This window comes from Diprion similis, chromosome 12, assembly GCF_021155765.1.
Source record: "Diprion similis isolate iyDipSimi1 chromosome 12, iyDipSimi1.1, whole genome shotgun sequence".
Lineage (NCBI taxonomy): Eukaryota > Metazoa > Arthropoda > Insecta > Hymenoptera > Diprionidae > Diprion > Diprion similis.
Window position 1 is genome coordinate 8,777,632 of NC_060116.1, and position 13,568 is coordinate 8,791,199.

The window sequence follows — 13,568 nt, forward strand, 5'->3', positions numbered from 1 at the left end:
CAAATGCATAGACGCGATTTATCGACCATTGAAATTTAAGATAACAGCGGGACTGCAATAAAATTGTATACATGTCATATTTCGAATATGTGTGACTACTCCTTGAGAGGATCTTTCGACTTTTTTCATGCCTGTCGCGTCGCAGTAGAAATTTATTTTTCTTCTATTACTTTCGCTGTACTGTAGCATTGTGGTTTTCGGTTGTTTCTATGGGTGGTGCGATGTGCAATGCAGGCAAGGATGGCAACAAGGTGACCACCGTAGTGGCCAGCGCAGGAGCTGGACCGGACCGTCCTCTAGAAGTTGCCTACACCGACACCAAAGTCATCGGAAATGGAAGCTTCGGTGTCGTTTACCAGGCCAAGTTGTGCGGCACCGGCGAATTGGTTGCCATCAAAAAAGTCCTTCAGGATAAACGATTTAAGGTAACAAGATATTTATTGTTGAAGTTCAAATTCGAAGTTAAATTTAAAACCACAGATATTTGCGCACTTAACACGTTGTAAATATGTATAATAGTATAGATAAGAGAATAACCGTAATTAATTTTAATCGTTATTTTTTCAGAACAGAGAACTTCAAATCATGCGACGTCTAGAGCATTGCAACATCGTGAAACTTAAATATTTCTTCTATTCTAGTGGTGATCAGGTAATTTCTATTGCTTTTCTAAATTTTATTTTATATATCAATTTTATTATAATATACGTATACCAATAATAAGTTCAATTATATATTTATACGATTTAACAAACTGGTTCATCCGTCCACAAATTTTACTGTTGCACGGAAATAGCAAAGCAGCCTATTAGGACGATCTATCAATGAAATTGTTTGGCATGCTTTTATAGAGGTTCGATTGGCAGGGGGGAAGCTGAATTTCAATGAGTCTACAACTCACTCTACTTTATCATTTTATTTTCATAATCGAAATATGATAAATCTATGTTAGCTAGCTCTCATCTGTAAACTATAATTCTTTCACAATCGAATATTTGCAACTATTGAGACCAATCGACACATTGCCTGTACAATTATCACTAGTACAAACTGACAGAATCTTTAGTTTTTGATAATTTTCAATTTAGTGATTTCAAGTTATTGATAGATGGCCAATTTTGTGTAACGAATAGTTAAAAATAAATAATAGGTCTGTCGCATACTTGTATAATCAGAAATACCTTGGTTAAACTGCGACCAAACAGAAGTAATTATTTTAGTTTTTTCAATGAAACAAGAATTATTCGCTGCCACCCTGAAATAGTGTGTCAACTAGAAATATCTATTTTAGTTTAATGCAGAATCATTGTTATGTTATTTTTATAGAACATCTTAACCGCGACTAACCCAGTTTTTCATGTTGACGTAAGTGAAACGGACCCAGTAGTTCGAAAATCCTATTTATAAATTTGTCCTAGGTCTTGATGCTTTTTACAACAATGATATTGAAATTCTACTGGACTTAATTTTGGATCTAGAAACTAATGCGCTTTGCTAGTTATAGAAAATTATCATAATTTATCATTTATAGTCTTCGTTTAATGGATAAGAACCCTAGGAAAAATGTGAATTCACTAATGCTCAATGAGAGCTAGATTTTCAGTACAGAAATTACCATTTTGGTCATTAAAAAAAAAAAAAAAAAAAAATTAAGTACTACGATGTTCTGACATCTGTGTCTACACGTAATTTTATTATAAGTTGATAGCATTTACCACTTCCTGCTTTTTATTACATTTACTAATATGGATTGTACACTTCATTTCCTATTAATTTTATTATTTATTCAAGATGTTTTTTATTTTGAACACATATACACTCCTTAACATGACCGCATCCTATTTATTCAGAATATTTTGAGTAACCAACGTAACTTGGTACAATAATTATTATAATACTGATTATTTTAGGCTTGATACAGAATACAACATAGTTACACGTGCTAGTATAAAAAATGCAATAACATATAATGGAAATAAGTTCACGCGGTATTCCATAATATTTGATGCCCTATGGCTGTGCTAACAGATTTGAATCTAACCAGAATATATTGATTAACAAATGTATTTTCTTTATTTATCTACAGAAGGACGAGGTCTATCTCAATTTAGTGCTGGAATACATCCCAGAAACTGTGTACAAAGTGGCCAGACACTATAGCAAAAGTAAACAAACAATACCCATCAGTTTCATCAAGGTAAGTTTAACGCCAAGCTTCTCTTATCTTACTTGTTTATCGTTTATTGGTAGCATCTCATTAATTGACCAAACATTTTTGTAGACTATTCTATTTTAGGATTGCTAAATGAACCTTTTATGTTCATATTTATTGTGAGTCAATCAGGCTATTTTGCATGAAACAATTGCTATTCGGAAGGTATAAATTTAGCATTCTCACTGCGGCCTAAATTAATAAGTGAAAGTATACATAAAAGAACCTTAAGATGAAAAAATTATGCAGCGGTACATTCCATCTATACTTATGATCGATTAATTGACTAATAGATAATGTTGTTCAAACAATCTGTTTGGTACTGTGTTTGCAATTAGCGTACGTGCAATAAACTGATAACAAAACTTGATAACTTAGATGATAGCCTTTCCATATCTCGTACTGGCTTTATTCTGCGACGCAACTGAAAAAGTATGGAATATACTTTTTGTATGATAGTAATGATAATAATAATATTGATAATCATCACGATGACGGCATGAATGCTTACATAACATAATTCTTTCTATATCTACATACACGTGTGTTGTGCGGTTTTTATTTGCTATTCTCCAATGTACACACACGTAAAATTGTTCGCTGTATGTGCATATTTTCATGAAACGTGTCTGGGGCATTTTATAAAATACTTATTCTTTAATTTCAGCTATACATGTACCAGCTTTTCCGGTCATTAGCGTATATTCACTCGTTGGGAATATGCCACAGAGATATCAAACCTCAAAATCTTCTTTTGAATCCGGAAACGGGCGTGCTTAAGCTCTGCGATTTTGGTTCAGCCAAACATTTGGTTAGGGGCGAAACAAATGTATCCTATATTTGTAGTCGCTATTATCGTGCACCAGAACTCATTTTCGGTGCAATTGACTACACCACAAAGATTGGTAAGTTAGTTTTCTTATTTTCTTATGAAGAGTTGAGAAAGCTGAACTGAAAAAATTTCGCAACTCATGGATGAATACATAATTTATAAATGATGGACATTCCTAGTCACAACCACAAATATCAATAATTCATATGCTACTAAGATGATCACATGCATTTCTCTTTGTGATTGAAGATGTATGGAGTGCAGGCTGTGTGGTAGCAGAATTATTACTTGGTCAGCCAATATTCCCTGGCGATAGCGGCGTCGATCAACTTGTCGAGATCATAAAGGTTCTTGGCACACCAACTCGTGAACAGATCAGAGAAATGAACCCCAACTATACAGAATTCAAATTCCCTCAGATTAAGTCACATCCTTGGCAAAAGGTATTTTTTTTTACTTCAATTTATAACTTTGTTATACAGTACAAAATGATTTGAAACATCAATCAGTGTTGCATAAATATACGAATAAGAATATAAGAATAAGTAATTGAGGGTAAGAATTCTTCACACACTACCATGAATCTGGCTATAATTTATCATTATCAGCCATCAAGTACGGTAGGAAATTGCGTTTCTGTGCAAAAAGTAACTTTGACCAACATGTCTAGAAGCCTGACCAGGTGAATCAACTTATATGTGCCTCTAAATTTTAATTCCAACAAAATCTACATAGTACGTATCTTTGTGGAGTTTTGAACACTGTGAACAAAATACTTGAAGCATCACATTTAACTCATATGCTTACATCAGGTATTGTATTTAACGTCATGGTAGTCATAATAGACGTAGAACATCAAATTAATCAAATTGTCTATACGTACTGCGTAATAGAATCGACCTTTGTTCAAGTGCACTTTGAGAAACTAGTCGATTCTGCTTGGGTAAAATCGTTTGTTAATCAATGTTCATCAACCAAAACTTGTACTCGTGGTTACAGTTAATGCTTCAACGAATGAGCGCGCCTAAATGTTCAACCGAGCACCAAAAAATTAGAGTAAGTGATATATCTTGGAACGTGTTATGGCTGTAATGAATTTCTTCTCCTTTTTTATTTTATTTATTATTTTCTATTCTTCTCATTTTTCAAACTGGAACTAACAAAATACAGCTAAAAAATATGAATACTTCTAAGCGAAGCAATCGCAGCTAACACCACTAACCCCGATGTATCACGTGTAGTGTCTTGCAATCGCTAGCAAGTATTGAAAATATCACTTACTCTAATCTTTCGGTACATCTGTTCTACACAATAAACAAATGAAGGACGAATTACAAGTACTTCAACCTGTTCGGAGGTCTTCTGTTGCACGCAATGGTGGAGTGAAGCCCTCTGAATTCGCAGGTGGTCTGCGCTTTGAGAACATGTATCGTTTGCAACTGTACATAATACGTACAGATGGAGCTATAAATTACTGTCAAATATTATTTTATTTGTAAGTGAATATTGATGGTTAAGCTAGTTCAAATTAAAAGTATCTGACTTTCTATGTAACAGCTGCTATAAGTGTTCTACTTTTAATGATACATCGTGTGCAGGACGTGTATGATCACGATTGAATTTTCAGTATTTTTAAAACACATTTAATACTGCTACACTTAAACACTACAATGCATTACCAATATTTGCTGCACAGTGTGGCTACTACTCATCACACAAACTCATAGTAATATGCCTAGTACAGCTTTGTCATAGCCTCAATTTACTTTGACAAATGGCGAATGTTTGACTACAAGTTGCGTTGATTGATACTTTGGTGTAACGTCATCATTCGACTTTTATAAAAACATATAGGAGCTACCCGAGACTTTTTTTTGTACTATCAATCGAGCAATATAAATAATAGAACAAAATCGTATTTTCTCATAGGTAAGCTGTTAGTTTCATTGCTTATTCAAGTGAACCATACTTATTTTACTGAGGAAAACCAGTTTAATAAAACAAACGTTCATTCTGATAAAAACTAAATCAACAAAATTATAACTTTACATACTTCAGTTGCAATTTCGTTTATTATCTGGTTTCTTCTTCTACGGATTTCATATATATAAAAATGCAGTGCCCAACCAAACTGAAGGTGTCATTTATGTCCGGAATACTATGTTATATCGTTGGTAGAAAATTAAGAATTCGATATGTTAATCAGATCTTTTGATACGAAATTATTGGGTTTTCAGGTATTCAGGGCACGCACACCGCCCGAGGCAATGGAACTTGTTGCCCGACTTCTAGAGTACACGCCATCCTTGCGAATGACACCCCTGCAAGCCTGTGCTCATTCATTTTTCAACGAATTGAGGGAGCAACGTACTCGATTGCCAAATGGCCGTGAACTTCCCCCTCTCTTCAACTTTTCGGAACAGGAACTTCAAATTCAGCCAGCCCTAGCACCTACCCTAATCCCAAAGTACATGCAACCATCGGATAATTCTGGTGCCCAGTCAGAAGCTACTAATGTAGCTGCGGAAGCCAGCGGTAACTCTAGCGATAGTAACGCAAACATCAGTACACCGACTACCACACAAAACACGAACCCAAACCAGTCGAACATGGCTTAGAATTCATTTTTTTACATTTTAAAAAATTAAAGAAATTATACTAGAATATCCTGAAAATAACTTTGAGAGCTTCTGAAGAGGATGTATCATTCTAAATTGAATCGAGTCACTCCGCGCAGTTCATCCTGGACTATTGTACAGTTTTGATCAACCTTACACTCTTGATTTTTTGTACACTTGATCACATTATGTTCACACAGGTTAGACTTTTAGTATTTTCTTGAACAGCAATTCATATAAAACATTAGTCCGGCACTGGTAATGGTAATTGGTACTAAAATCGTGTTAGACGAATTTTACCGAAGTATAAGGTTTCTCTAAAATATTTCCATGTATGGCTTCGCATTGACAAGTTCATACGATTGACTAACTAGAGTTCTGAAAAATATTCTTACACATAATATTCTTTATTTTTTACACGCGAACCAATTAAAAGCTTTGCTTTTAAACTTATTCATGTGTCTTTGTAAACTCTGACTAAAGGGTTGAAAACAATTTGACAGTATGAAAAGAAAAAAAAAAAAACAAGTTATGAGTAAAATGTTTTAAAGAAACTGGCACGAATTGTATACAGTCCGGGCAAAAGTTGTGTTGTCGCTATGGAATTAATCTACGATATGGGGATTAGTTAGTACTAAAAGCCTCTTCCGTCAACGTAAAAAGCAACATGTTAGTTGAAATATGTAATCTAAGATTTAGTAGCAAAAATGTTGCTTGCATCGTCTTTTTAAGTAATTACGAAGCTAGCTTGAAAAAAATGCCAGTCGGATTGAAGTACACGCTACATTAAACTCTGAATACAATAAGTACATGACGTTTCATTTATTGCAGACCAAGAACCATGGTTTAAAGGGACAAGAAAAAGAGCCAGAAAATTATTTATGCTGGTAAAAAAAGTTTTAGACAGTAGCGAAATACGTACACAAGTGAAATATCCTGTACATATTATACGTGTAGTAGTATTTTTAATTTTTGTGTTCAAACTTTAACACATGTGATTACTGCAGATAATATTATGTGTGTCTCATTCAAATGCTCGAAGCGTGTGCAAACGAATCGTTGTAAGACGATATTTGAAACCTTAAACACGTATTTCTAACATGACTAGAGAGAACTTAGACAAAAATGTTATCAGCTAATTATATTATTGTCAAAGTATAGTTGGATAGAAAGTGCAGCCATATTAAAATGAGTTTCCAATTAAATTTTGACGATACGAACTACTTATTTGTAAGGACACGGTTTCTCTTTCGACTTGCATATTTAGCATATTTATTCTGCTGATCGTCTGGATATTTCTTTTTTCCTTTTTTTTCAATTTCTGTTAAAATTAGCTTACATTGAAAAGATTATTCCCTGACTTGGTATGTACTTGGAGATGGTAGTAACATGGATTTTTCGTTTTTTTCCGATCAATATAAATCATGTGACGATAGGGTAAACAGTTACGTTTTTCATTCTTACTTGACTTTTCGAACGGTAAGCTGTTTTGCATTTTGTTCGTATCTACACGATTTATACTGTTTAGTATACCTACATACATGCATATCATAATATTGCAAAGAAAAGCTGCTGATAATGGGAATTGAAAAAGGTACGTCTGTGCCAGGCAAAACATGAAAACGTAAAAAGTCTTTGACGTGTATAAAATGTGTGGGAATTTCGCTGTTCCATTACTGCATTAGACACATCGCAGTTTGGCAGAACGAGACTACAGCATCGTACGAGCGCATTTTAGTCGTACCCATCTTCTACAGATGGTGGATAAACCATTGTTGGCAATAATATAGGAATGGACGTACCTGAACCGTTGATTTCCTTCTTTAAAAAGAAGAAAGAGCTGACCATTCGTTTTAGAATTTTATAAATGTTGATATTTCATTAAGTTTTCCATGATATGCTCCGTTTAACGATACGCTATAGTTTTGATTCTAAATCATCGATTAAAATCAATATTCAAAATTAATAACTTTTGTACTGCATTCTCTGGTTTAAAATATTTACTTACTACTCCAATTGAAAAAAAGTGAAATAGCAAATTCTGACTCGACATGTGTTGCTTATAACACGATAATGGCATTGAATTGCCAGTTTTTATAACTTTACGTAAATAATTTATTTATTTTAGGACTCTGTTTATTATACTTGAATTTTCCAACAGGCACAACTAAAAATATAAGTTGGTCCATTCTCAAAACGTCATACTTTGATTACAATAAGTTATTTCGTATTTCAGGCGGAGAAAAACATTAAATTCAAAACCGAGGAGGTCAAATAACGCTGTGAATGGTAATAAGACACGAAGTTTGAATCGCACGCCTTAACAGATTGTTGATTATTTATCGTAATTATTATTGTGAATAAATAAATTGATTGAATTAGCTCGATTTAATCTAATCTACCTTTAATTCTAGATGTCTAGGAGTTTTTAATGACTAATGACTGCATTGAGAATAGTGTGGATATCTGAACCTACTTTCGATCAACGATTCTTACCAAGCAATGTGTTCTAATATGAGTAGTAGTTTTGCATTAGTGTTTTGAGGCTTAAGTGTTGATATTTACAAAGTGAAACTTACGTGACACTGAAGAATTGCTCCTAATCGTATGGCATATAAATAAATCCCTTAATATCTTTTGGACAGCTGCGTTATTACTGGTTTCGATCCACCCTACAGTATCCCGATTAGTTGCCTAGCCACGGTATTACTGCAATGCAGTCATCATTCTACAATGTTACTGTTGCAAACTGGTTGGAAAAAGTGGCTAAACTACTATTATACTTTAATTAATTTCTCGTTTCTGTTGTCTTTGATTTTTCAAAGCTCATGGCACCACTTCAATCACACCAATATGGATAAATGAGGGATGAAGGGAGGGGAGAGGGAGGGGGGGGGAGTACCCGTGTAATATAGTGAAAGTCTAATATTGTACACTTATACGTATATAAATATATATACAATATGTCTATCTCTCTAGATTCGTATCTGTATATTATTTATATATCTATATTATATTACATTAAATTAAATAGCGAAGGTATGCAAAATAATAATTATAAGGATAATATTATTATTGTATAAAAAAAAAACAAAAAAAAAAAACTAAAAAATGTGGATAGAAAGATTAATTCTTATTAATCCTCACCATATGGCATTCTCACCTGTCATTCATAGTTTTGAAACATAGTTAAGTGTAATTAATGTTCATTGTTAATGTTATGCGTGCATGTATATAATAGATCTGTATTGTATATACATGCATGTATAAGTGTATACGAAGTTATAATTCGTGTCAAATTAGTTCTGACCATAGGCTGCTTTAAGGTAAATAAATTCATCATTATAATCAAAACTAATATCCAAATTGTCATGAAAATGAAATATCTGAGGAAGTATGTACCTATGCATCAATATCCATCCTCGAACAATTTAACCAATCGAATTTTCTAATCTCTGAACAAGATGTGCCTTGTTTCACAACACACATCAAGTTTATAATGTGGCTTGTCAAAATGTTTTCTAACACCATTTCGCTTTTGAACACTGTCAATTCCCCCAGTAATGGATCAAAACACGTGTGTCAATCCAAAGCATGCACAATTCATAGCACTTATACATTCTCTAAAAGTGATATAGTTCTGTCGATCATATCTTGGCCCTGTTGAAGAAGAATGCTTTGGACTCGTGTTATATGATCGTGATGCCAGAAGAGGAAGAGTATCTAATTATAATAAAGGATCATTGTAAAGTAACACTGTGTATATACCTATATAAAAATGTCATGCTGCTGTTTCGAAGATTGCCAAACAGACGTAGATTCATGGATATTTTTAATTTTCCGTACACTTTTTTTTTATGTTTCGCGTTTCCGCTATTGCCTGACAGGAGCAATGCACTCTTGTTTATATGCATTAGCAATTGTCCCGATACATGTAAATGCATCTAGATATCTTTTTTAATAAAAAAGAGAACTATCTCGAACAATTGCTAATGTTTGACAAATACTGGAGTACCTATTGACGAAAGATGATTTATAAAATGCAAGTTGTTAAGAAAAATGATATCTTAATATGTGAAAAAATACGAAGTATGAAAAAAAAAAAAATTAAACACGATCGCTAGCTATGAGTAACTAAAATAGTATAAGCAGCTTCGAAATTTGATGTTTAAAGGACAAAAACTGCGCTAAAACATGTACATTTTTCCACCACTATGATACCCTAATTAAAATTAAATAATCCTTATCATAAATTTTTAGAATTACCGGTGTGAACTTTTTTTCAATTCGTAATATCTTTTTTCCGTTTTTTTTCTTTTTTTTCTTTTATTTGTTTCATTTTGTTGTTAATGTAAATGAAAAATACACGTCACACACACATACACACGCACGCACACACATACACACATTTAAGAGTAAGTTGTAAGTTATGATACTGCTGAATTTCTTTTATGGTGCCGATTGTTTGGAAAAATAGAGAGATGAATTTTTTTACGATGCTGACATGATATAAACCGAAGGTTTCTTTTTCTTCGCTTTCTTTAGGTCAAGCACTTATTTATTTGTGTAATAGCTTTTCACCAGATTCATGGACAATTTATAACAAAAAAGTTTTCATGTGTTGTGTAGGGCTGTCAATTCTTAATTTCTCATTATGAAATAAACTAAACGTTGATAATCAAGGAATGGGCAACCCTGGCAACTTGGAAAAATTTTTAATATCTACCTAGGTATATCAGGAGCAATGTAAAGACGTCAATACATATGTATATAATATATATTGATGAAAGAAATGCATTAAACGATGAAAAAAGTGAGAGAATCGTCTATTTAACCGCTATCAATCTGATACAAATAACTGTATAAAAAGCAAGTTGATATAAATTTAAGATTCAAGATCACTCGATAATTCAACGGAAATTGCGTGGTGTAAAACTTTAGTTCAAAAAAGATTGGAACTCTAAGCTGAGACTAATTGTTAAAAAAAAAAAAATGAAAAAAGTAAAAGAATATGTTAACATAAGCACAGGCACATTTGGAAGCAGATTATGCTTATTTTTCATTTCTAATTGTAAATTAATCAAAATTTATGTATAATTAATATTTGTATCTATGATTGTTTGCTAGTACTTGCCACACATAGAAAGTTAATTTCAAAAGAATTGCATGAGTAGTAATGTTTTAAAATTAAAATTTATCATTGAACTGCTTTATGTAAAGTTATTCGACCAACAAATTATACAATTATAAATAATTGTATGGAACTTACGTAGCACAGTTCATATTAACAACTTCATCTTTAATGTTTGCTTCTGATCTATTTGTATGTGGATATGTGTATTTAAATTTTACAAAAAAACGAGAAACTGAATTCAAGATCTTTGAGACATGGTGACATCTAATTTTCGAGTAGTTTCACTTTATTACACCTACTTTAAGTAACATTTGACAAAATTCAATGAAAATGGTGATGACTTACATTTGAATATAAATTATGTAAATTAAAAGAAATGTATCACATAAAAATTGCCGGTCATTGTGCAGACACATTTAATGGTAAGTCTGTTTAGCTTATTAGCATTTTAATTTGAAAAAAAAAAAATTATTTTAACAAGTAGGACTAAGATACTTAGGAGATTCAGCGGTGGGAGTGAAAAAGAAAATTGTACAAAATGCTACATAAATAATAATGATTATTATTATCTAATAATTAGCCACACTTGAGAATGTACCGGTAAAAAAATTGTTGAATATCACTTATACATGCCTCGTTGATTAACGTGAGATGACAGAAACTTGAATAGATGGTCATTGGAATGATTGGTGCACTACGCAACAGCTAATTGCAGTCTGCGCACTTTTACGGTTTAGACAACTTTCAAACGCAATTATACGATATTGTGCTCGAAAAATAATTTTGTTTTATACATAAACAGTCTGAATACTTTTTGAGTCACAATATCGCTGTCGGTATTTAATAGTTTCTTTTCCGATACACTTAGATTAAATATAGGTGATACTGTCATACTATATGTGAGTAGCATACTTGGAAAAAAAACGAGAATACACTATTATGAAAAAAATATTAATTATATTGGCAGTAGGAATCGTTGTATACTTTATCACTATAACAATACAATAAGAAAGAGAAAAAAAAAATTAAAATTGACCTATGAAACGACAGATATGCATACATATATATAATTATGTATTATATATTATTATATATATATAAATAATACACCATAAATACACTCAGCACGTTACTTTAGAACTTGAATATAAAGATTTCGTAATATACTTCAATTGTCTACTTAGATTAACCATATCAGGGTGATGGATCAATCGGGTTGTACTCATTATGCATCATCTCTTATATGCAATATCTCATATTTATTATCCACATTGATTTGTATAACACTGCACTTCAGTTAAGTTCGTTGCGCCTTCTACCCGCGAAATATACATAATGTATATTATGGTCGATAACATGTTATTAAGATTGGTAAGGGAGGATTGGAAAAAAATTGAGCAGACCATTAAATGTTTCAAATGAAACGCAGTTTTAATTATTCAATAAATTTCTTGTTGCATATTGTATCATATCAGAGCTGATTGCACTCGCTGCTAGAGAATTGATATATCTATAACGTGGAATGTAAACGTAAGATTTACACACCGCAAATGAATATGTCTTTCCATTTCGTGACACCTGGCTGTACAGAAGCAAAGTCCAATATCTGTTGCTTACAATTAATCTTAGAACTGTGTTGTATTCGTTAATTACTTGTCAGCTTCCAAGTCGGATAGTCCACTAACCCTACGGATTTTCCAACGTTTTGTTCATCCTTTGATGACAGTAAGAACAGCTTAAAGAACATCGTTCTCTTCATCCGCCATTAACTAAGAGATTGTTGCCAATCTTATTGGGATCGAATAATTTCAAATATGCGACAACGCTAGTTTGAAGGCATTGTGTCGGTGAAAAATGCGGAAACGAAGGTTTTCACTTTTATTCGAATAGATTGTGGAATATCTCGCAGTGCAATTCGAAACGATCATCATTATTTTAAATAATGATTTACGTAGACAATGGAAATATATACTCATGCGCAACGTACGTATAACGTTTAAACACAGCAGACAAGTGTACAGCTTCGTTGTTATTAATAAATGATACAATTCTCACCTATACTTTTTGATATTTTCAAATAACCGCCGAAAGACAAAATTACCCGTTGCAGAATGTATGCTGGACCTAAAGTTGGTGATCTAATCGTACTAAGACCCAAGCACATCGTGAGATGGAATTAACTTATGTTTTCTTTCTAGTGTTATCGAATTTTCTTTATTGACTGTCGAATAGAATAAGAAGAGTTAATTGAAATTTGAATCCGAAGGGCCTTGGAACGATTAATTCCAAACGCCGATACCATCCTCTTCAGAAGTCCGTTATTTTGAAGTTTTTCAAAATGCTTGTAAGACCTTAGAATTGCTCGAAAATGATCTCACAGTTGCAGATTTTTCACAGGTGATTGTGAAACTTGTTGCTTATGATATACCTTACAATCTTTGCTCGAATATTGCGGCCCTGAAACGAATGAACAAAAATAGAACTAAATTTCAACAAAACAAAGTTTAAGATTAACGTAACGGGTTCAGGGGTTCAGTTATTATCAATACTGTCTGTTGTTATCTCGCGAGCGACGCCACTATTTATGTATATTTACAATATTCATTGCTTTTAAGATTCAAAAATAAATATTATAGAAATGATATTTAAAAAATTCGCGAAAAAAAATCTTTAATGTTACTTGTGAATGTATGATACTAGAGAAATTAATAACATAGGATTGCATAAAATAACAATTACTATAAAATAAGCCTATATAATGTGTTTAAAATA

At 32.5% G+C, this 13,568-nt stretch overlaps 1 protein-coding gene across 5 annotated transcripts in view; it reads left to right on the top strand.

The window, feature by feature from the left end:
- Nucleotides 1-8,040, top strand: part of LOC124413290 (glycogen synthase kinase-3 beta) — a 30,995-nt gene extending 22,955 nt beyond the window's left edge. For 2 of the 5 annotated variants that reach the window (XM_046893789.1, XM_046893784.1), the window contains exons 2-7: nt 235-425; nt 568-651; nt 2,087-2,197; nt 2,880-3,117; nt 3,294-3,487; nt 5,282-8,040. In XM_046893789.1, coding sequence (XP_046749745.1) covers nt 235-425; nt 568-651; nt 2,087-2,197; nt 2,880-3,117; nt 3,294-3,487; nt 5,282-5,662 — 1,199 coding nt within the window. In that variant the 3' untranslated portion in view covers nt 5,663-8,040. Of the gene's footprint in view, nt 1-211; nt 426-567; nt 652-2,086; nt 2,198-2,879; nt 3,118-3,293; nt 3,494-5,281 lie in introns of all 5 variants that reach the window. The other 3 variants (XM_046893786.1, XM_046893785.1, XM_046893788.1) reach the window with 3 other exon arrangements.
- The last annotated feature ends 5,528 nt before the right edge of the window (nt 8,041-13,568 follow it).